Source organism: Heteronotia binoei, chromosome 10 (genome assembly GCF_032191835.1).
Source record: "Heteronotia binoei isolate CCM8104 ecotype False Entrance Well chromosome 10, APGP_CSIRO_Hbin_v1, whole genome shotgun sequence".
NCBI classification, from domain to species: Eukaryota; Metazoa; Chordata; class Lepidosauria; order Squamata; family Gekkonidae; genus Heteronotia; species Heteronotia binoei.
Window position 1 is genome coordinate 21,346,278 of NC_083232.1, and position 24,407 is coordinate 21,370,684.

Here is a 24,407-nt window from a genome sequence, read left to right on the forward strand (position 1 = left end):
TCCCTAAAATAAATAAAAGTACAGCAGTGCAGTTCCCCTGAATACAATCTTCATTTCCTTGTCCCCCAGCAGCTGTACTTCCACTAAATAAAAGTGAACACGCACGCACACACTCTCACAAAGCAGCCAAAATAAATACAATCAGCATGCACACACTTTTGTGATCTCAGTGGGGCAATTTACTCACAGGAGTTGCTGAGTGTAACCATATGCTGTATTTCAACCAACTTCTTCAGACTAACAGGAAAACAGAAGCAGAGCAGCCTACGGGGCAGAGTTTTCCTCCAAGCAGAGGGACTCAGATTGCTTCTCTTTCTTTCTCATATGTTTCACACACTGACTGGGAAGACCCACGCAGCTCTGCCCACTTGCCCCACCCATTCAGCTTTCCTCTTGCTCAGATTTAAAGGCACACATACAATTCAAAACACAGGAAGTTTGCAGGCTTTTTTTAAGTCTGCACAGATTTAAAGACACATGGTAGTTGCTGGGGTGGGGCTTCCCCCTGCCAGCCAACTGGCTGCTGGCAGGGAAGAGCCTGCCAAAGCAGGAGATCCCCCAATGGGACCTGGGGGCTGACCAGTCTACTCCACATAGTTCATGACAGCATACATGGTTCTCCCCTTCTCCCTTGTGAAGCAGATTAGCAAGTGACTAGTCCAAAAACACCTAGTTAATTTTGTAGCTGTGGATTAGAACTTGGGTTCCCAAGGTCCTAAACTCTACTCTAACCTCCATAGTACACTGGCTGAATAGACAAAATGATTCACGAACATGTGTAAAATTTGCTTGGGAAAGTGTGACCTATTACTTCTATGCTTGTGGGATTGCCAACTGAACATGGAAATTGTTGAAGATTTGTGGGTAGAGTCTGAGGAGGATACAGTCTGGTTGAGAAAAAGAACCTCAGCGGGATATAATACTACATAGTCTTCCCTTCAAAGCAACCATTTCCTTCCAGTGGATTGATCTTTGTAATCTGGAGATATGGTTGCCAGGTCTGTGTTGGAAAATATCTGGAGACTTTGGGGGTTAATCTGGGAGAGGGCAGGGGTTGGGGAGGAGAGGGGCGGGCGTCAGTATAGTACAATGCCATAGAGTCCACCCTTCAAAGATGCCATTTTCTCCATGGGTGCTGATCTCTGCCAGCTGGAGATCAGTTGTAAAAGCAGGAGATCTTCAGGCCCCACCGACCAAGAGGCTGGCAACCTTATATGGAGATCAGCTGTAATGTTGGAAGATCTCCCATTTGGAGGGTGGCAGCCCTATGTGGTTTATAACTTTTAGCCAAAGAGGGCTGAATATTATTCCATATTCCCTATTGACTTCCAGTACTTTATGAACCCCTAGGACATGTGGCAAAAGTCATGTAAAGATACCCCCAAGTGACATTCAGGCTCAGAGCACAGATGGCAAAAGGCCAGGGGAAGAAGCAGCCTTGATCAGATTCAGAGTCTGACAAGGAAACAAAATGCCAACTAAAACTGGCTACAATAAAATCTGAAGTTGTCACATCCTTTTGGAAGATCACTCATCTTAAATACAAACATATTGACTAGCTAAGATCATTTTGGATTCCATCCACATAAGAAGAGTCAGGGTTTGTAACAATAAAAGACATATATTACAGAAGACCTATAAGTTTTGTTGAAAATAATGTCTAACACATTAAAGGGAGCAATCTAGGCTCCTTCCTGAGTTAAACATACAGTAATGACAAAATACATCTTCTGTACCTGAGCCCCAACACCTCTATTAGCGATAGGATTGCCAGGTCCCTTCTGGTAAGGGAGGAATTTACCAAGAGCAGGAGGGAGACCCAGGCGATGTCACTGACAACATGGCTATGTGACTTCCAGCATGTACTGAATGTGACATTATCTTGCTGTGACATCATGGCAATACTCTGGTATTTGGGCAAAAACTCTAAAGTGAAAATGGCTTCTACCACAGAGTTTTTGCCCAAATACCAGAGTGTTGCCCAGACATTGCAGCATGATGGCATCACTTCCTGTGAATGCCAGAAGTGACACTGCCATGTTGCTAGCAATGTAACCTGGACCTCCCTGTCTCTCCTGTCAAGTCCCCCTGCTGGTCAGCTGATTGGCAGCAGGGGACCCCCCCCCACCTCCAATGAGGGCTGGCAACCCTAGTTAGCAAGGCTCCAATCCCTGTGTTAATCATAATATTAAGACCAGGCCTTGACTATCTTTGCTGTAGGAGTTAGCCCAAAAACTTATGCCAGACTCCTTGTTTTGGTTTTAATGGCCATATGTTCTAATGATTGCTGCCGCAAAATCTAATCTTAACCTCATCACAGTTTCTTTTAACTTTATTTGTTTCAGTTTTGTTACCAATTTCTGCTTGGTTTCAGATTTCCATAATCCTATTTTGTCCCATCCTGTTGATTGAATTGATTTACACTATGTAATCTGTCTTGAGACACAGCGAGAAAGGGATACTATATAAAAATGTTTTTAAAGAACAACCCCAAAATAATACCATTATTGCTTTTAAAAGTCCCTTATTAAAACAAATAAGGGTTAGGCAGCAACTGGGTAAGTAGTGAATTCCTCCACCACTAACTGGTAAAGTTAAACCAGCAATGACAAGAACTGCATGCACTGAGAATCACAGAAAAGACATTACAAAGGGCTTTTGTTTCTGGAAAAGAAGTGTCAGAACTCTGAAGAGGGAAATGAAGGAGAAACACACAGGTGGCTCTTATGAACTTTTAAATATAACTTGAGAATTTTGTTTCCATTAAGAGGTTCTGGAACTCAGTTCCACTGCGTTTCCCCAGGGAAAAAGCCCTGATTACAATAAAAGCATTTCAGAAAACACTAGACAACATAATGAAATGTCTAGGCACCATGGCAACCTGGCACCTGCAATTTGTCAAGCCATGATAAAAATCTCCTGCCACAGCCATCTTCACGCCCCCCCCCCCCAGACAAGTAAAGAGAATAATTTCCTTTAAAGCCTGAAACCAGCATATAAAGTTATTTAATTTGACTCCAAGAAACGTCACAGGACACACACATATCTGTAGAGGGAATTCAGGTATATGATGGATGGTATTGTAACCATGGAACAGATGCAATTTCTCTTCCAGACTTGACTTCCACCGCTATTCCAGCTCAGGATTACAGAATCAGGCAAAGTATGACACTCTCTCTCTCTCTCTGTAAAATAAGGAAATAGTCAAGTATAATTTAATATGGTCAAGGACCAATCAGATAATAAGGGAATAAGGGAATGGTGTAGTGGCTAAAGGTCAAAGGTGGGAAGTAAAGTGAAGTTTAAAAAGTGAAGTTAAAAAATCCCACCTTTCAACCCAATGGGTGACCCAAAGGAGCTTTCATCATTCTCCTCCCCTCCATTTTATCCTGACAACAATCCAGTGAGGTAGGTTAGGTGGAGAAGTTGCAACCGGCCCAAGGTTGTCCTGTGAGTTTCCATGGCAAAGTGGGGATTCGAGCCTGGGTTTCCCAGATCCTAGTCCAGCCACTACACCATGCTGCCTCTCAAGAATTAGAGATTGTCCTTGCTGTATTTATTAATTGCCATTGATTACCTGATGTCTTTACTTTCCTTATTAGTAAAAAAAGATTGCATTCATTTAATAAAGCTACCCTTTTCCAACTCTTTTGGGGCAGGGGCATGCTAGAACAAGAACACATGTATATAGCTTTAAAACTTTGCCTAGAACCCGTGTTAGAATGTACATTAGTGGGGAGGCATACATGTGTTTGCCTCAGATTTTTCATCCCATGGGTGACATGGTCATCCTCAGAACTGGCCAAATTGGGTGACTCTTCCAAGGCTGTCCTCTGAGACACTCCCCTCAGTGACCCAAAACCACTACCAAACATCTGAAAGTGGGGTCAGCAGAAGCTGAGGCCTACCACACAGCTGATTGGAGAGGGCTTTGGGGCTAAAAGTGCACAACAACCTGGGTACTTGGATAATACCCATTGCTTTTACCATAAACCACCACCCTCCAAACGCTAATAATCTGCACAGTGAGGCCAATTCCACACTGACCCCACTTACAGTTGCCAGTTGTGGGTTGGGAAATACCCGGATATTTTGGGGGTGGAGTCTGAGAAGGGCAAGGTTTATGGAGGGGAGAGACATCAGTGAGATATAATGCCATAGAATCCACCTTCCAAAGCAACCATTCTCTTCAGATGAACTGATCTCTGTCGCCTAGAGATCAGTTGTAATCTCAGGAGATCTCCAGCCACTACCTGGAGGCTTGTAACCCTAACCCCACTGACCAGGTGATAACTTAGGGCAGAGCGGTCACCTCCTGAGGATGGCTCACTCATAGGCCCCAGGTCTATGGCTCACTCATAGGCCCCAGTCCCCAGGTCTGGCCTGGGTACCCCCAGTTTTGCGGGCTCCTCCCCACCACCAGCCAGCTGGCCAGTTGGGAAAGTTCCACCCCAACAACTATGATGTGCCTTTAAATCTCCACAAGTTTAGAAGAAGCTTGCAAACCGTGTTTTGGAATGTGTGTGTACCTTTAAACCCCAGGAGGAGGAAAACTATGTGGGGGTGTGGTGAGCAGACAGAGCCACATGGTTCTTCCTGGTGAATGTGTGAAATGTATGAGAAAGGAAAAGAGTAGAGTCCCTATGTTTGTTTTGTATTCATTTCAGAAGTTTTTAATATAGTAAAACAAGTATTAAAGAGTTAACTAAAATCTGATTATGGGATGGAGGAAAACTCCACCTCTAGACTGCTCTGTTCCTGACTTTGGTTTTCTGTGTTAGTTTCAAGTTTTCAAGTTTATTTTAATTTATATCCCGCCCTTCCCACCGAAGTGGCTCAGGGCGGGTCACAGCACATAAAATCTAACATAAAATTATTGAATTTAAAACATCTTACACAGTTAAAACAGTAAAATAAAACATATAACAGCGGTCTATTAAAACTACACTCAGTTTCCAATGCCAGTTAGTTATAGGCCAGCTGGAAGAGGGCTGTCTTACAGGCCCTGTAGAACTGGCCAAGGTTCCACAGGGCCCTCACCTCTTCTGGCAGCTGGTTCCACCAGAAAGGGGTCTTTACAGAGAAAGCCCTGTCCCTGGTAGATTTCAGGCGGGCTTCCTTTGGCCTGAGGATAACGAGCAGATTTTGAGATCCCGATCTCAGTACTCTCTGGGGAACATGTGGGGAGAGATGGTCCCTAAGGTAGGCAGATCCTAGGCCATATAGGGCTTTAAAGGTAATAACCAGCACCTTGAACCGAACTCGGTATATTATTGGCACCCAGAGCAGAATCCGGAGCCCCGGCCGAATGTGCTCCCATCTTGGGAGCCCCAATAACAACCGGGAAGCAGCATTCTGCACTAACTGCAACTTCCGGGTTTGGCACAAGGGCAGCCCCATGTAGAGGGCATTGCAGTAGTCCAACCTCGAGGTGACAGTTGCATGGATCACCGTTGCTAGATCGTCATGCTCCAGGAAAGGGGCCAACTGCCTCGCCCGCCTAAGATGAAAGAATGCAGACTTAGCAGTGGCTGCTATCTGAGCCTCCATCGTTAAGGAAGGCTCCAATAGTACCCCCTGGCTCTTGACCTTGTGCGTCGCTGTCAATGGCGCACCATCAAAAACTGGCAGGGGGAGTTCCTATATATAAGGTTACTCTTAGTAAATGTGATTGATTAGGTTTAAATACGAATATCTCATAAAATTCAATTTGCCAATTTGTTTGGAGTTTGCTTCCAATTAAATATCTTGGAAAATGGATAAATTATGATATTGACAGTTTAGTAGAATTTAATCATTATAAATTGTTAGCAGAAGCTGAGACTAAATTAAAATTCTGAAATTCCCTTTTTCTCTATGGTTATGAATATCTCTTCTCTCATATCTTACCAAAATTGTATTCCTCCTTTTAAATATTCCTCTTCAAGTTAATTTGATATTTTAAATACCTGACAGAAACTGATTCCTAAATTTATTTGGTCAAGGAAACCCCCTAGGATTACAAAAACAATTTTTTTTTTTAGTTTTATGTAAAGGTGGATTAGGGATTCATAATATGTATTATAATTCTGCTAGCAAGCCATCTTGAGTGAATAGTATACTACACCTGAACTGGATAAAAATGCAGAATTTAAACAATGTAAAACTTACTGTCTGAAAGAGTTTACCTGATTCCAAGAAAGAAGATTCAAGTTGAATAATCTTCTAGGCTGGAGCTTTAACAGAAAATCAAGAACAAACAGTCCTGGTTTATCTCTGTAGTATAGTTATTATATATGTGTGTGTATATGTAATGGGACAGTTTGCTCCTCCTCTAATATCTGTGTGACTTGGTTTGGTCCTACTGCATAAAGCTCTAGTTTTAGTTTCCAGTTTTGTATGTTGCTTGTTAGGAACTGGGTACAAGTTGTCTCCTTGTAAATAAATGGTTGATGTTTTGAGCCAGTTTGTCTCTACAGGATGGACCTGAGGATGGGTGCATGGGTGAGTACTCCAATCTGGGAACACAAAGCCAAAGGGGAACATTATGCTCTCCATATACCTCCTGTAGGGTTGCCAAGTCCAGTTCAAGAAATATCTGGGGACTTTGAGGATGGAGCCAGGAGACTTTGGGGGTGGAGCCAGAAGACATAAGGGGTGGAACCAAGATCAAGGCTGTGACAAGCATAATTGAACTCCAAAGGGAGTTCTGGCCATCACATTTAAAGGGACAGCACACTTATTCAATTCCTTCCTTCCATAGGAAATAATGAAGGATAGGGGCACCTTCTTTTGGGGCTCATAGAATTGGACCCCCTGGTTCAATCTTTATGAAACTTGGGGGGTATTTTGGGGAGAGGCAATAGATGCTATACTGAAAATTTGGTGCCTCTACCTCAAAAAAAAGCCTCCCACCACCCCCCACATCTCCAAGAATTCCCCTCGCCCAGCTGGCAACCCCCTCCCCCCAAGAGGGAATATTCTCCTCTGAGCCCTTCTCCCCCCCACCCAACAGTAGAAATCTTAATCGTGTCCCACAGACCAGCCAGTGAGGGCATGCAGGCAGTTCCCTAGAACTACAATGAATTCCCAAAGTCCAGATTGCTGGAGGGGGGGGGCTTAGGTCTGGCCGAGGAGGTCTTTTGTTCTCCACCCAAAGCAACCCCCCGCACATTTCTAGGCATTTCCCATCCTTGCTGGAGCTGACCTCCCCGCCCCCCCGCCGCCCTTTACTGAGGCTCTCCAAACGGGCCGGCCATGCGCCGCGCCTTCCCTCTACAGCGCCACAAGAGCCTTCCGGCCGCAGGGCCAGCCCGGCTGCGCGCCGCCTTCCCAGCCAGACTCCGCTCCGCTCCCGGCGCCTTGGCTCTCTCCGGTCCCCACCCCCCGGCCTGGCTGAGCGACGAAGGCTGCAGGGAGGCTGCTGCTTGGTCCCCGCACGCCTTCCCCGACAGCGCCCGCGACGCCTGACAGGCCCTCCTCCAGCCACCGAAGGCGAGGGCAAGGCAGGAGGCAGGGCCCCAGGGAAGCGTTGCAGCTCGCCTCTAGCTCCGGCCATGCTTTCGGAAGCAGCAGCAGTGGGCAGCCAGCCGGGAGTGAGGCGCGCCCGGCACCGCCTCTGGAGCCGCTGGCTGGGCTCAAGGGTGGGAAAGGAAGGGGCGAGGAGAAGCTGCTGGGATCAGGGCTGGGTGGGAAGGGCCGCCATTCCCCCCGCTTTCCGGATTTTTTGCGAGCGGGGGGAGAAGGCTCCAAATCAGGGGTCCCCCGCCCAGGCGGGGGATTTGGGAAGCCTAACCTCCTGTGACAGAATGCACATTTTAAAAGTTTAGTAGTGCTGTACAAATAGTTGAAGGACTGTAAAAGGTTAATTCTTCAAACAAACAGAGAGCCTTGAGTGACAGGCTGCTCCAAGCAATCTGATTGGTTAGTAACAGCTGAGCAGAGAAAGACTTGAGAGCTAGATGCTGAGGAGAGAGTCAGGCAGATTTCTGCCTTGACTGAGTAGAGTTTGAATTCAGCTCTAGCTGAGAAGAGTTGACTACTGACAGTTTTGAAACATTTTTGGAATTCTGCCCTGACAGACAGTACAATTGGGGGAGAGTTGGTACAGAACTTTGGGAAGTAGGCAAAGAATCCCATTCTGGCCAAAGAAAGGGGATAGATCTTAGAGAAGAAAATTTCATACCCAGTCAAACGGTGTTAGCTCTGAAGAGATCCCTCATTTGGTACAGTTAGAAACTGCTTGTAGAAACTTAAGAGTCAGTTATAAACTCAAGACAAGTACTACTGTTTCAAGAGAAGGGGATTGGGTCCTGGAGAGAGTGTACCAGTGTTGAATATGGACTATTGTTTATTAAATCAACCTCAGAAAGTTTAAAATTATGTAAAATTAAGTGTGCCATCATATCTTCAAAGAATAGCCTGTATTAACAGATACTCAGTAGATTATTACTGCAGTGTCAGTCGCCTTTGGCACATATGTTTCATATTTTTTGCATACTTAAGAGTTTAGATGTAATTGTCTATAATACTCAATGTAGGATTGCCAGGGGCGAACGGCAACCAGTGGGGGATGGGGGGGGTAGGTTGCCCCAGGCATGGGGCCTGGGGAAAACAGAGACTTCAGTGAGGTACAATACTACAAAATCCACCCTCCAAAATATTTTCAGGAAACTGATCTCTGTAGTCTGGAGATGAGATGTAATTCCAGAGGATCACCAGGTCCCACCTGCAGACTGGCATCCCTAACTGAATGATATCTTAGGATGTGATTTCTCTCTGGAACTGAAAATATTTCTTCCATATAATCTGAAAGACACAGTATTTTACATTAACCTCAAATTAATATTGTGATTACTGACAGCTGCTAAAATAGCTATTGCAACCACCTGGAAAAAATTAAAGTCTGCCACAATAATTTCTGAATGGTTGAACAGTGTTTGGGGGATGGTTTTAATGACTAAATTAGCCTATTTTTATGGAAACCGAAGAAACAAATCTGCCTTTAGAAACAGATTTATGGAAAGAGGGACACTGTTTATCAGATTTTGGAATGCCAAACTGAGTGATAAAATATATCAGTTTCCAAATCTTCTTGATACTCTGATCATTAGGCTTGCCAGCCCGAGGTCCAGGCAGGTGATCCCCTGGTTCTGCAGGCTCCTCCCCACTGCCAGCCAGCTGGCCAGTAGGGGAAGCCCTGCCTCAACAGCCATGATGTGCCTTTAGATTTCTGCATGTTTAGAAGAAGCCTTGCAAACTCTTTGTGTTTTGGAACATGTGTGTGCCTTTAAATCTCAGCAGGACATGAAAGCTGCATGGGAAGTGAGCAGGCAGAGACACATGGCTCTTCCCACTGAGTGTGTGAGAGAGGAAGACAGCACAGTCCCTCCGTTTGTTTTGCATTTATTTCAGAAATTATTTTAATAGTAAAATGGATAGCAAAGAGTTAACTAGAACCCTATTATGGGATGGAGGAAAACTCCACCCCAGACCTCTCCCTTACTTTCAATTCCTGAAGTTGGTTGAAACTGTTACATTCAGCAACTCCGGTGAGTAAAGCTATTTACTTTGCCCCAGTGAGATCACAAAAGTGTGGGCTTGTAAACTGTTTATTTTGGCTGCTTTGTGAGTGCGTGAGTATGTGTGTTCACTTTCATTTAGTGGAAATGCAGCTGCTGGGGAACCCTTTGAAGGCAGAAAAAGAGGACGAAGAAAATAAGACTGTATTCAGGGGAACTGTACTGCTGTAGTTTATATTTATTTATTTTAGGGAACAGGAAAGTCTCCAATCTCCAACCCCAAAGTAGGGTTGCCAGGTCAACTCAGGAAATATCTGGGGACTTTGAGGGTGGAGACTTTGGGGGTGGAGCCAGGAGCAAGGTTATGACAAGCACAATTGAACTTTGAAGGGAGTTCTGGTCATCAGATTTAAAGGAACTGTGCTGCTTTTAAATGCCTTCCTTTCATAGGAAACAATGGAGGATGGGAGCACCTTCTTTTGGTGCTCACAGAATTGGACCTCCTGGTCAAATCTTTTTTAAACTTAGGGGTTTTTAAAGGAGAGGAACCAGATGTTATGCTGAAAATCTAGTGCCTCTACCTCAACAACAGGACCACCCCCCAGAGCCTCAGATACCCACAGAGAGATTCTCCATTATACCCCATGGGAACTGGTCTCCATGGGGTATAATGGATTGCTCAGCAGACATGTCCCCTCCCCCCAATTTCTGATAACCCCCTGCCCCCCACTGGGGATTGGCAACCACACCCCAAAGTCTCCAGGTATTTCCTGAGTTGGACCTGGCAACCCTAGTGAACACTTTTTGGATTTTGAGAGAGATGGGTGACTGCCACCCCAAAATGGCTGATGCAAGAGATGAAATCAAACTTGATATACTTCCCTCCTCACTTGCAAAAGAATTACAAAAGGAGAATAAACAGAAAGGAAGGAAAGCCTAATGGGGGGAGGGAGACAGAGAAATTATGATAAACGTTGAAAGGAGAATGAAGCCACACACTGACTAGGGAAGAAATATCCCCCCCCCCCCCCTCGGTAACAGATTATTATTTGAAATTCTTTGTTGAATCTGAATTATATCAGAATCTTTTTTTAAAAAAATCAAGCTTCCAATTCAAAATGTTTACACCTAAACTTACAGGGATAACCATGTTGAGAAAAACACTGGAAAAGTGCAGAAGAAACGTATTAATTAGTATTAAAAAGGCATCAGTGCAGTGTGATACAGTATAGGTTGGATTATCAACGCCAGGGTCAATCTGTGGCATAAATGCAATGCTATTGTTTGCTGTGATCTGTTGTTGGCTGAAGATGCAACAATATAATTACATCACCCTAGTACACAAAGGCAGCATTATAACACTTTCGACTAATATGCCAACTAACTGTTTTATGGTAAACACCCATTGCTCCTGGCTAAATGGTTAATTGGCTATATTCATTCCCCAAATGACAGTTTGTTTTGCCATAAAAGAATTAACTCATGTAAACAATAAATAACATCACACATTTTAAGGTTATTCTGTTGGGCCATTGTGAGATCTGTCTCCTGAGTTATTTGCATTAATGCTACCTAACAAGTCTCATCGCAGAAATGGAGAATTTTCTCTTTAGAGCAGCCTGCATATTTTTTAAAATGCAAGTCACAGTACTGAATCTATTTTAAATCCAGCAGGTGCTTTAAACTGCAGCTTAATGAAACAGGGACACACATAGGTCTGGTCCTGTCTATTACATCCCCCTTCCCAACCCTCCCCAATAAACAGAAACCACCTGCTCAGGTGATTAACTGTCTTATAGACCTCTAAAGCATAGTCATTTATTAAGCAAGTCAAGAAGAAAACAGCTCCTCTGAGAAGCCTACATTTAGCAGAACAATATTAGGTGGCTAAAAGAGCAAGAATTGCAAAGCTGGGACATTTACTATATACCAAATTTCATCATTTCACTTGCAAACTTATATGGCTGTACTCTTGCATAAATCATTGAGAATTATGGTACACTGAACCATTTAGTTCCTGGTAAAATTCAACATGCATTCTTTGGCATTATTTGAATGTCTTTTGCACAATTATCTGGTATGCTTCACAGCAGCAGAATTTCAATAAATTAGAAATGAAGAAGATTCAGTTAAGACAATATCTCAAGCCATAATTAAGGAAGCTTAACTATGTCCCATAATTTCACAGTCCAGAGTGAATTATCACTGAATTTATCTTGTATACTTCCAAGTTTTACATAGAAATGTCACAAACTGTCCCTCTTACACAGCTCTATAGCTCCACTGTTTAATCCATTTATGGTCTTTTAAATTTACCATCATGTTCCAGTTCTATTAGCTGACATATATATATGTATATACATGCTACAACAGAAGAGCACTAAAAGTATTTATGTTATCTGTGAAAAGATCAAACCAGAGCCTAGTCTAGCAATCTAGTCTAGACTAGACTACATACAAAGTATGTGCAGAGGGTCCTGGTGGGCTAAACTTCCAGGCTTGAGTCCCGCATGGCAGAGGCCAGGAGACTATTTCCAGGGCTGACGGACAGGCTTCTCTTGCAGGCTCTGGCAAGGTAACTTCTGGTGCTGTGGAAGCATCATCTGCAGTGGCTCTGCAGTGCTTGGCTCTTCTTGGTCCCTTGGCTCCTCCTCTAGGGATGAGTCAGAATCACTGAGAGGATTAGAGGGGATCATGATGACCCTCAGAGTATGTGTAGAATAATTTTATTTTTCCAGTTCTCAAACCAGGGAGGGCAGATGAGAAGACTGCCACACCAAAAAAAAAAAGAGAGAGAGACTGCACTGCAAATGTCTAGCAAGATATGAGGTGGATTGTAAAGGACAGCTAATGGGAGGATGAAATATAACTTATACTTAGTAAACAAAACAAACCCACCTTCTACCTCTTATTAAGAACTTCTGCTACTAGTGACTTCTTGAAGGGCTTAGAGCTCTTGGTTGCACATTCTTTAAGCAAAAAACTTTGGCAGAGAGGAGAGTCATAGCAGCAGAACTTCCAACAGCTGTTACAAAACAGATTAGGGCTGTCCTCCACTTTGGCAGAGGGATGCTGCTGCCCTGAGAGCCAGCACCAAGAGTCTGCTTCAAAAAGCAGAATGTACTTGTCAAGAAACACAGGCATAAAAGAGGTGCGTGGCACCAAACCTTAATCAAGCCTTATTGCAGAAACTTTCAGGATTACTGTATCACTCACTATGGACAGCACCACTCATGAGAAATCCATCTTGCATCTGATGAAATGGACTCCAGTCATAAAACTTTATGCCACAATAAACCTGTTAATGTTTAAGGTGCCACAAGAATCTTTCTGAAATTGTTATAATAGAGTAACTCAGCTACCATTCTGGAAGTTGATGAAGGCTTTGCTTTTGACAAGTACTCTAGCCAATATATGGTTCACACACATCACCTCAGTCTTTTTTGTCTGTCTGGGGTAATGTAAGTGCATTGTGTGTATTTATTATTTATTTATTTATTTTATTATATTCAATTTATATAGGGCTCATGGTGGTGTACAACAAACTAATCATAAACACTAAGCAACAGTTTAAAAATAAATAAGCATTACAATAAAATATGTAACAGCAATACAATTCAAACCAATGGTGGTCATTGTGCTACCACCTTGGGGGGGGAGAGGAAATGAGAGTACCAGCCACCATCACTGTCCTCAACCAAACGACTGGCAGAACATTTCTGCCTTACAACCCTGCAGAACTGTAACAAGTTCCGCAGAGCATGGATGCTGCTTAGCAGAGAGTTCCACCAGGTTGGAACCAGGACACTAAAAGCCCAGGCCCTGGTTGAGGACACTCAGATATCTCTTGGGCCGGGGACCACAAACAAGTTCTTATCAGCTGAGTGCAATGCAAGAGGCAATCCTAAAAATATGTGGGTTCCAGACAATCAAAGGCCTTAAAGGTAAGCACCAAAACCTCAAATCTGATCATGAGGTAAGGTTCAGTTGAAGCTTCTGGGTCAGCAAGGACCCTGTAAGGACCTGCACTGCTTCATTCTATACTAGCTGAAGCTTCTGGGTCAATTTCAAGGGTAGACCCAGCTAGAGTGTGCTACAGTAGTCCAATCTGGAGGTGACTATTGCATGGATAACTGACCTAAACAATTAAAACAAAATGTCTCTTTCTATTCTACTGGCAGTGTAGGTCAAAGAGTTAGACTAAGGCTGAGAAAACCTAGGTTCAGCTCCCAACAGCCATGAAGTTTACCAGATGACTTTGAGCCAGTCATACTTTCAGAATAAGCTAACTCATAGGATAGGGAGTAGGGATCACGTCGAGGAAGAGAATAATGATGTACACTCCCCTAAATTCCAAAGTATTCCAAAGCACCTGGGAAAATTAAGAACAAAATGAACATTGCCTTCTGAAACCGATTAAAAAAATCTGTTTAGCCTAATATCCAATTACTTTGGGATATCCAGAAAGACGAGACAAAGCCGCCCACTGTTAGCTTTATTTTTTGGGTTATCATTGCATCCTTTTGCTGAATTAATATGTCAAAATGACATATTAACTTCCCACTAAAAGAAATTTCAATTAAAGAATACTATAAACTGAATTTGTCTGCTGATGATGTAGTGGTGAGGAGGGGATGTGGTTCATTTATAGAGCATCTGCTTGGTATGACGAAAGTCCAAGGTTCAATCTCTAATTATAAAGATCAAGTAGTAGGTGGTATAAAAGATACTGGAGAGCTGCTCCAGGCAGACTAGTAGTCAATTAACCCAGCTTTGTGTGGTCACATGTACTATATATGCAAAAAAAAATTAAACAGGAAATTGAAAAATGTAATTTTGGAATAAGGCAATGTAGTTGGATAGAAGATAAATTATATTCCAGCTTGAATAGGAATATTTTTTTACGAAACGTGAAACATAATTCAATATGTTACATATCTGGCAACAATCATTAGAAGAAAGACCTGTTGAAATTAACTTTCATCAAGGAATTGCTAAAGGGATCTTGTTCTTCAGTCCAGCCTTAGACTACTTTTTTTGAGTTGTAAAAATGTTACCAAGATATTTAATGATGGTATGGAGTCATTAGTTCATGTATGACTGCAAGGTGTATGGACAAAAAACTTATGCACAAAAAAGGATTCAGGATACAAGGATCATGTTAGGATTATCTAGTATTATTTATATGTAACTCTGTTTATGGGATATAAATAATGGCACGATAAAGTTCTTTCCTTCATTAGGATATTACACTACATCCCCAATACTGATATCCAAAGAGGTTACAGGAAAGGAAGGAAAGGTCCCCTGTGCAAGCACCAGTCGTTTCCAACTCTGAGGTGACGTTGCTTTCACAATGTTTTCACGGTAGACTTTTTACGGGGTGGTTTGCCATTGCCTTCCCAAGTCATTTACACTTTCCCCCCAGCAAGCTGGGTACTCATTTTACCGACCTTGGAAGGGTGGAAGGCTGATTCAACCTCGAGCCGGCTACCTGAAAACCCAGCTTCCACCGGGGATCAAACTCAGGTCATGAGCAGAGCTTAGGACTGCAGTACTGCAGCTTTAACACTGTGCCACGGGGCTCTTAAAGAGGTTACAGGCAGTTAGTTAAAATAAAGCTTGCATACATTAATGAAACAGATGCTTATAGCAGAAGTGGCAAGCGCTTCTAGGTGGCACTCTAACAAATTCATCTTAGTGAACAGAGGGTGTCTTCTGAGTAAGTCAAGCAAAAACTGCCAAGCAAGTTGAGCAGCTCTGATACTGCAATGGCTTCCATTACAATGCTCTCATTCGATACAAGATAACCTTACTATACCCAGAGATGTACTGAACAATTGATCAATTTCATATTCTCCAGATATGCTGTAGCTGTAATTTGTATTTTTGAAGGAAAAGTGTTTATTAAAAGCTGCAGGTCAGTGACTGTGACACATGACTTCCCAAACTGTCTGACTGCAGAACGTTCCATTTTCAAATCCCATAACATTACAGCAAAGTGAGTTTGTTGACATGTGTGAAAAATACTTTGATATGTGAGAGATGTTCAAACCCCTTCTCAGGAAATTCAGAGAAATTTCATTTTGCCCATTAGACAGCTCCAATCTTTCTTCAAAAGTTTTGATGGTCCAGTGGAATTGAGACCAGTTTCTTCAGCAGTTATTCAAATTGCTTGATTACCTTTTAAAACAAAACTTCCCCTACAGTTTAGGAATAAAAATGAAAACAATGCCTTCTGTTCTACAACAGCTTGTTAGCCTGTTTTATTTTAATTCTATTTCCAGTCTTTCAATTTCTTTTCCATATAGTCTTTTGATGACAACTTAAAGTTATGTATATAAAAACTAGTTCTTCTTAGTGTATGGTCTTGTTAAGTGTCCCATACTCTACCTGGTCAACCAAGGCATGAGGATTCCAGTGGGTGAGATCATCAGGCAGGGCTGCAGTAGACCACTGGTGTAGAAGCAGGACAGCAGGGAAGCACAGGCTAGGTCAAAGACTGGTTGAACAAACAGAGCTCAGCTCAGGGCTTAGTAGGAAGCTGAACTTCACTACTTCCTGTAGGAAGAGTAGGGTCCTGAATCCTGCAAAGCTGTAGAAAACTTTGTTCTCCCCTAGATGAGACTGGAGTGTAGGATGCCTCAAGTTGTCAGGCTTCCTGGCTGCTGGTCCAGGCTTTGGTTCCAGCTCTTTGTTCCTACGGTCCTGGGAGAAATTCTAGGTCCTGAATAGGAGTGCTTCACGAAGGTGTGGAGTATTGTCCAGGAGGCTGCCTTGCAGATCTCATGGGACATCATAAAGGTTCCAATTTATTGCCCAATGTACAAGATGAAGAGTCTGGGAGATTTCCTAAATGAACGGGTTCTATGCAGATAAGAAGGATAACACTCTGCAGAAGTCAAAGGAGTGTAGTCTGGATTTCTCATCAGAAATTAGATTAGGGAAGAATGTTGGTTGGATTAAGTCCACCTGTAGGTGGAATTCTTAAACGACTCTGGGGAAGAAGATAATGTCAGCACATTTGGTGTACTGGTTAAGTGTGTGGACTCTTATCTGCAAGAACTGCGTTTGATTCCCCACTCCTCCACTTGCAGCTGTTGGAATAGCCTTGGGTCAGCCATAGCTCTCACAGAGCTGTCCTTGAAAGGACGGCTTCTGTGAGAGTGCTCTCAGCCCCACCCACCTCACAGGGTGTCTGTTGTGCGGGAGGAAGGTAAAGGAGTTTGTAAGCCACTCTGAGACTCTGGGATTCAGAGTGAATGGTAGGGTATAAATCCAATATCATCTTCTACTTCCTCCGCAGAAAGGCGGGTCTGCCTGGAGTGCCGCAAGTTTACTGAAACTCTTTGCCAAGATAATGGTGACCAAGAAGGCCATTTTCTAAGACAACAAATGAAGACTACTAGTAGCCAAAGGTTCAAACGGTTTCCTCATGAGCTTGTTCAAGACTAAAGGAAGGTCCCAGGCTGGAACTGGATGTCGAACTGGTGGATGTAGGTGGAAGAGGCCTTTGAGAAACCTCTTGCTGTCTGGATGAGAGAAAACCAAAACTCCATGGTTAGGGACATGGTGAGCTGAAATGGCAGCCAGGTATACCTTGAGAGAAGAATAACTCATTCTCTTGTCAAACAGGGACAGGAGGAAGGAGAAAACATCTGACAATTTGGAGCATACGGTCGGAGCAGATGGGAGGACAGGTGGGTCCTGTGGAGGTGGATCTCTGCCAGTGGCATCATCTCCACTGGCTAACTCCATTGAGTGAGGTTGATCTCATTGCCTTCTGTGGAGTCAAGAGTAACTCCTGTTCAAGGGATCCACCTGAAGAGGAGGTGTCTGAAGAATTTTGAGGGGCAATGAAGTAGAGATGGTTGAGTCCAGTACATGAGTAGGCAAAAAGGTAGAGCACAGAAGAGTCTTTAGATGGACTCGATAAATGCTTCCTTTTGACAGGGTCCTTGCTGCTATCATGTGATTTATGGTGCTTCTCCTTCTTCTGCTTCTTGGTGGGAGAAGCTGAGGAGGACTGCAGTGTCGATAGGCATTAGGTCAAGGTGGAAATACTGGTGTTGACTGCCATCAAGGTTGATATGGCTGTCGAGTGAGTTGACTTGGAAGGCAGATAGAGGCAGAGAGAGACTACCACTGACACCAAAGACCCTTCAGAAGTTGATCTCTCTCCCATGGTTTGGGGCTTAAGGGCCAATTCCAACAGGGCTGTACAGAGTCTGGCAGCACAATTTTTATGAGTTTGCTTCCCGAATTTTAAACAATGCGGGCAGATATGAGTCCAATGGCCCTCGCCCAGGCAAATGAGACAGAGAGAGTGGCCGTCTGTTGATGTTAGTTTGCTCCTGCAGTGAGAACAATGCTTGAAGCACCCCCACATAAGCCAAAGGCCCAGTTGGGGGGTAGTTTTGATGCTGGTTGGAGCTGGCTGGAGTTTTGGAGCTGGAAAAGACTTCCCCCTCCCCACAAAATAGCCCTTAGATGGGAGGCTCTGTCACTGCTTGCTTTCAAAGTAAATTGCTGGCAGTGCCAACAGGACTTGACATGATGGGATTCCCCTAAGAAAATAAGTCAGAGGGAGTGTTCGTCAGTTTGTAGCATTTTCGTACCACACTAGGTACATTTTTTTTAAATTAAGCCTTCTGCAATGTAATTAAAGGAACAAGAAGAGATCAACTAACCACATGGAGATCAAACTGAGGAGAGAAAAAAGAGCAAAGTAATGAGAACAAAACTAGAGATGTCCTCTACAGAAGGAGGCAAGAAGACAACTGAGGGCAAATGATACTTCTCCCTCATGGTTTTGGCTGATTTACGTATTATTTAGCTAAAGTTCATAATGTGGGTCTGACTCAGTTTTTCTATCATCTGTCTATCTAATACATTTTTATCCCACCCTTCCTTGAAGGAATATATCCTGAGTCCAGTTAGGCTGTGAGATATCAGTCTTTTCTCAGAGTTCATAAGATGTCAAGATCATGATCCAACAGACCTCCAAGTAAGCTGTCTATTTCCCAAACCTTTTTTCAAGAATCGCAAACTTTCTAAGCACTTAATTGTGTTGTCCTCGTTGTAAAGTTGCACAAAATCACAACCCAAACTCTTCGAGTTGTTCAACAATATCCTTGTACAATTTCAATATTCTTCTGAATGCACTCAGCCTGAATCTTCAAGTTATTCTGAACATATCTACATAATCTCCAAAAGTTTACACTGGAATACAACCTTCGCCCACTGGAATAATTCTCATGTCCACTAATCCAGGTAAATTGAATTTGGCAAGCCAAGCATCCTCCTCTAACAGAGGATCTTAAAATACAACAATTAATTTTAAAACATTTATTCTGTAAGTATGTATCTTCATGACTTGTAATTACCACATGCAATCACTAGTTTGGAGACAGTTTGGTGTAGTGGTTAGGAGCGCAGGCTCTAATCTGAGATAACTAGGTTTGATTTCCCACTCCTCTACATGCAGCTGCTGATGTGACCTTTGGTCAGTCACAAGTGCTCTCTCAGAGCTGTTCTCTCAAGAGCAGTTCTCTCAAGAGTTCTCTCAGCCCTACCTACCTCACAGGGTGTTGTTGTGGGGAGGGGAAGGGAAAGAAGTTCGTAAGCCACTCTGAGACTCCGAGTGAAGGGTGAAGTATAAATCCAATATCTTCTTTTCTTCTAATATCCTGAAACATACAACTAGTGCAATATTCAGAGGTCCACACACAACCTCCTGGCTGCAGGATTGGCCATAGAAGATTACATAGGTGCCTGATAGGTGAACAGTTTGACAATACTGACTTTCTGCTGTTATACTTGGAAGGGTTCTGTATATTGCACCAACCATTTTAAAAAGCACTTCTTGAGTATATTAGGCAGTATTGATTCAGCTATTTATTCAGCCTTTGAGGGACACAGAGTCTTTAAATACAATTTCAAACATTAAACTATTTCTTCCTACAAGAGGGTTAGTGGTTGTCAATGAGGCTTTACTTAACGATACACTCTCTGTGCATCAGCTGGTACATTTAATTAACTTTTCTTGCTTGGCCTCACAGAGTTATTTCTGCAAGCCCGATCTTAGCTACATAAACCTTTTCATGATTCATACTATAAAAAAGATTGTCAGGAACCGCATCCTACATATATAAAAAATTGTCCTAAAATTACAATAGAAAAGATGGATAGTGCAACAAATATTAAACAAAATGAAAGAATTGTACAAAAACCACCTATACATAAATCAAAACAAAAAAGAGAGACATTTTACTACAACAGTATGTTATTTGAGAGAACAGAAAATATTCAGGTCACAATCTTATCTTCAAATGAATGTACTATCATAACATACCAAATAATATGACATCCACATGGGAATATACAGTCCTTTAGCACCCTGATTCCCAAGAACTTCAAAGATTATAAACAACATTTTCAACTGAGCCCAGAAGCAAATTTGCAGCCAGTATAGAAGACATTCAAAATGCTTATGGCCCTACCAAATCAGTGGGATGTGTGATTATTTTTCTAGCTATGCTCACCCATAAGCAGAATCAAAGCTTGATCCACAATCCAGTTAAGTAAAAATACCTGGAACTGAGTCAGTGAGTCTAAGTGTCATAAATGTTTGTACTTGTGGCTTAATTAGAGAATGGACAGGGCACTAAACTGTTTTTGGCCTCTCAAAGAGCCGACTTATGGCAATTCTGTAGGTAAGAGATGTTCAGAGGTGGCTTGACATTGCCTGCCACCAAGTCATGGCCCTGATGTTCCTTAGAAGTCTCCCATTGAAATATTAGCCAGGGCTGACCCTGTTCAGCTTCTGAGATCTGACAAGATAAGGCTAGCTTGAAGCTATCCAAATCAGGGTAGTAAACTGTTAGCAACAAAATATACTGCTTCTTAGAGGTCTTCTACAAATGTCCTTTTTTAAAACATCCTTCACTCCCCTGATAATTTATGTCCTCCTTTCTTCTAGCTACTCTTAATAGCAAGTTACTGTCAGGTCACTGCCACCTGACTCAGGTGTTCCACGTTGATGCCTCCAAAATAAAAAATCAAGTTAGTCCTAGCTGGTAAAGTAATACAATGGCAGGTAAAATTAAAAGAGATCACTGCCACATTACTCTTCTATACTTTTAAGTGAGAGTGTCCCAAGAATTATGCTCTTATAACAATGTATGCAGCTTTCTTATTCCTTCCTTCTCCTCCCATTCCCATTAAAAAGTAATGATTTATATATTCACAATGGAATAGCAGTTTTCAAGTTTATAACTGCACTAGGCAGGTTTTTTAATTGGTTCCTGGATTGAAGGATATGAAATAAAACTGTAAATGAAAAATATAGAACATGACACTAAAAGACATCTTCCTGCTCTTAAAATAAACATAAAACAATACATCATTGTTTAACCAACTCCATACATACATATTCAGAAAATTAATAAAACAGTTCATGGAAGAAAATTATTTCAGCATGACTGCTACCATGAACCATAAGGGACATGTAAATAAGATTGCAGTGGACAAAAATAGCCTTTATGGAAATGATTTCAACATTGTTACTCAACACTTATTGCTATACACGTTAGCTTAAAACAAATAAAAGGTTAAGTGAGTCCCAACCCAAAAAAATATGTTGCAGTAAGTGAGGTTTTCCTGTCACCTGTTTTGATGAAGGATGGGTTTTACATTTTTTTAATAGTATACTACTTCTATAATCAAGTTTACTAATTTAGAATCTTACCTAATCATGCAATATATGCTTATTTTAAAGGAAACCAAAATACAGTTAACAGAATTCATTAGTGATTGAGTACTCTCTTACACTACTGGAATAGTCTATAAAGTGAGTCACGTCTTTAAAGGCCTATTATATGGTACTGTTTAGGGATAGGCACAAACTAAACTACAACCACGGTTCAAGCATTAACTGGGCCAGTTCAGGAGAATATGTCTCTCACAAACCCTTTCTGAACCTCCATGGAGGTTCATTAGGTATGAGGAGGGTTCATATGGGTGGCTCCCAAAGCAATTAAATGCCTTCTGAGCCCCCCTCTGGGTCGAACCAGCGCACCAGCCCCACTGAACTCCTAGAGTAAGCTCTGAAAGCCTTTAAAGGCCTTCAGAGCTCACTCTTGGAGTTCAGTTGAGCCAAGTGGCCCAACTCAACTGAGCTCTCAGAGTGAGATCTGAAAGCTTTTATAGGCCTTCAGAGCCCACCTGTGGGTGGAGCCTGCCCATATAAGGGTATACAAGGCTGTAAAAGCCTTCAGAGCTTGCTCTGGGAGCTCAGTCAAGTTGAGCAGCCTGACATGACTGAGCTTCCAGGCTGGCCCGACCAGGAGGTGGGCTCTGAAGGTTTATATGCCTTTGGAGCTCACTTCCAGTTGGGCAGCCTGACCAAAAATATGCTCAAGGTATTTAAACACCTTCAGAGCTCACTCCCCACAGGACTGAACTCCAAACTGGATGAATTACAAACCAAGGGGGGAAGGAGGAAAGAAGCAGCTCCTGAGTCTATGCTCTGTCACTGCAGCACAATCTGACAGACTACTATTGCTACATAATTCAAGGCATGATATGCCTGCTTTACTTGTACTGAAAAACTTTGAATTTTCATCAGGTTGTTTAAAAAAATGAGCCATTCATTGATAGACTTACCATTTATACAGATCTCAAAAGATTTGCAAAGGTCATCCTCAAATAAGCATCCTAGAATGTAATAAAAACATAAATTCAGTATAGTCTTACACATGCCCACAGTCGGATATTTTACACTTGTTGATGTCAAATTGGAGGCAGTTATTTGTTTGATGTTAGAATTTCAAAACTGATCAGCAAATAAATAAATATCAGCAGAGGAGGACATAAAAGCAATATAAAAAAATCAAAGCTGAATGGGAAAAAATAACACCTGCTATAGAATTCCCAGCCTCCAAAGGCTGATTTCTTGAGGCTAACGTAGCTCCAATTTGCTTTGCTAGGCACAAGTCTAGAACATGGTGATGACCAAATAATGGAAACTGTTTTTATTCTCAGTAGTGAAATAAATATACAGGCAATGCCTAAACTTTACTGGCCTTCACAGTTTCAAAAGAGCAGCTTTCTAAAGCTATCAAATAGGTAAGTTTTGATGGCAACCACTGTTACAAAATATCATTCCCCATCAATCTAGGTTTATTGCAGCCCAACCCTATAAATAGTTATTTAGAAGTAAATTATATTTGTTCTATGGGACTTATTTCCATGTTTGTGCATTACTGTAACTTTGTTTATGCAATGAACCCAGTAATCTTTTTTAATTCCTTTCCTAATAATTTTAATGTGAATTTTGCTTGCTTGCTTTTCCCCCTAATAGTCACACCAAACTTAACTGAGTAGACATTTTCTGTTAGCTTTCCTCTAAGATCCCATGATCTTTCCCCATATGTACTCTGATGCAACATACATGTGGTTAGGAATTCCAGACTCATCTTTGCACTTTTTTGTTGAATTCTGTTGTTCTATTTTTTGTTGTTAGGCCACCAAGTTTAAATAATGTCTTGTTTTATTTATTTATTTAATTAATTTATATCCCACCCTCCTCTCAAGCGAGCTCAGGGCAGATTACAAAGTCACATAAATTGTGACACTAAAACAGAATTAAAATTGGAGTGGTAATAAATAAACCAACACAAGACATTGCCTTGGTAGCAATGTTATTATGTACCCTTCTGAGTGGCACTCAGATGTATCATAGATTGCTCTAGTAATGTCTATCACTGTAGCAATGAAATGGGACTGTCCACATAAGGGTCTCAACAAACTGTGACACCATTTAAACACCTTCACTTTTCTCAGACCAACAGAAAAAATATTACTTTGAAAATTAAAAAAATACAATCCCAACAGACAAACAAGCACCATGTTCCTTGTTATCGTAGAGCCATGGAATGCTGACCTCTTTCAATATCAGATAATTTTAAAACTGAAAAATCAAGTTGTGATTTCAAATAAAACACATAGGAATGAATATTAGAGAGGACCTGTATTTGATTTTCTATGATAATTTTGAATTAATAATAGAAAATATTAAGGAAAATAAAGAATGTTGGAAGAAATTAAAATCATGCTGTTAAGTTGTATACATTTTCCAGGTTACATTTTCTATTTGGATGTATCCCATTATCTGTTATAGACAGATGAAAGATATAGTAAATAGATATGTGATGGCTCTGTATCAAAGGATCAGAATGTTGGGATATTGTTTTAAAATGTACAAGAGAAATTATTATTTACTTCATTTATATCCTGGCTTTCTCCAAATCAAAACCTCAAAGCAGCTTACATAACTGTCCTCTCTTTCATTTTATCCTCATCAAAACCCTGTGAAGAAAGTTAGGCTGAGAGTGCATAATTGGCCCAAGGTCACCTATCAAGCCTTTTTGGCAGAGTGGGAATTTGAACCTGGGTCTCCCAAATCCTAGGCCAACACTCTGACCACTACACCACATTGGCTCTCAAACAGTTAGCATAAAAAGGAATATGAAATGTTATTAGGTATGCTATATATATATATTTCACCTGTATTGATATTTTTCATGAATGTCTCAATATTACACACCATCCATCAAAATACAAATTCAACAGTGTCTCCACTCAATACTCCAATATGACCAAGTCCATGTTCCAACTGTATGAATTTCCAAAAGTACCCAACGGTCCTCATTATTCCGTTTTAGATCAAATTCTTGTCCAGAGTCTGTTTTACAGCAATCTGACTGATTCAATATCAAGTTGGTACATGCAGTGCTCTTCCGTATACTGTTGCTTTCATATCTCTTAATGCATGAAAAATATAATTCTGTTCTTTCTTTCACCTGGAAATAGGGTTGCCAAGTCCAATTTAAGAAATATCTGGGG

At 41.8% G+C, this 24,407-nt stretch overlaps 1 protein-coding gene across 1 annotated transcript in view; it reads right to left on the reverse strand.

Annotated features, from left to right (window-relative positions):
• PTPRN2 (protein tyrosine phosphatase receptor type N2) overlaps nucleotides 1-24,407 on the reverse strand; it is a 961,700-nt gene that overhangs the window by 852,099 nt on the left and 85,194 nt on the right. Inside the window, exon 2 of the mRNA XM_060248066.1 lies at nucleotides 22,167-22,217. Within this exon, the coding sequence (XP_060104049.1) occupies nucleotides 22,167-22,217 (51 nt within the window). The remainder of the gene's footprint in view (nucleotides 1-22,166; nucleotides 22,218-24,407) is intronic.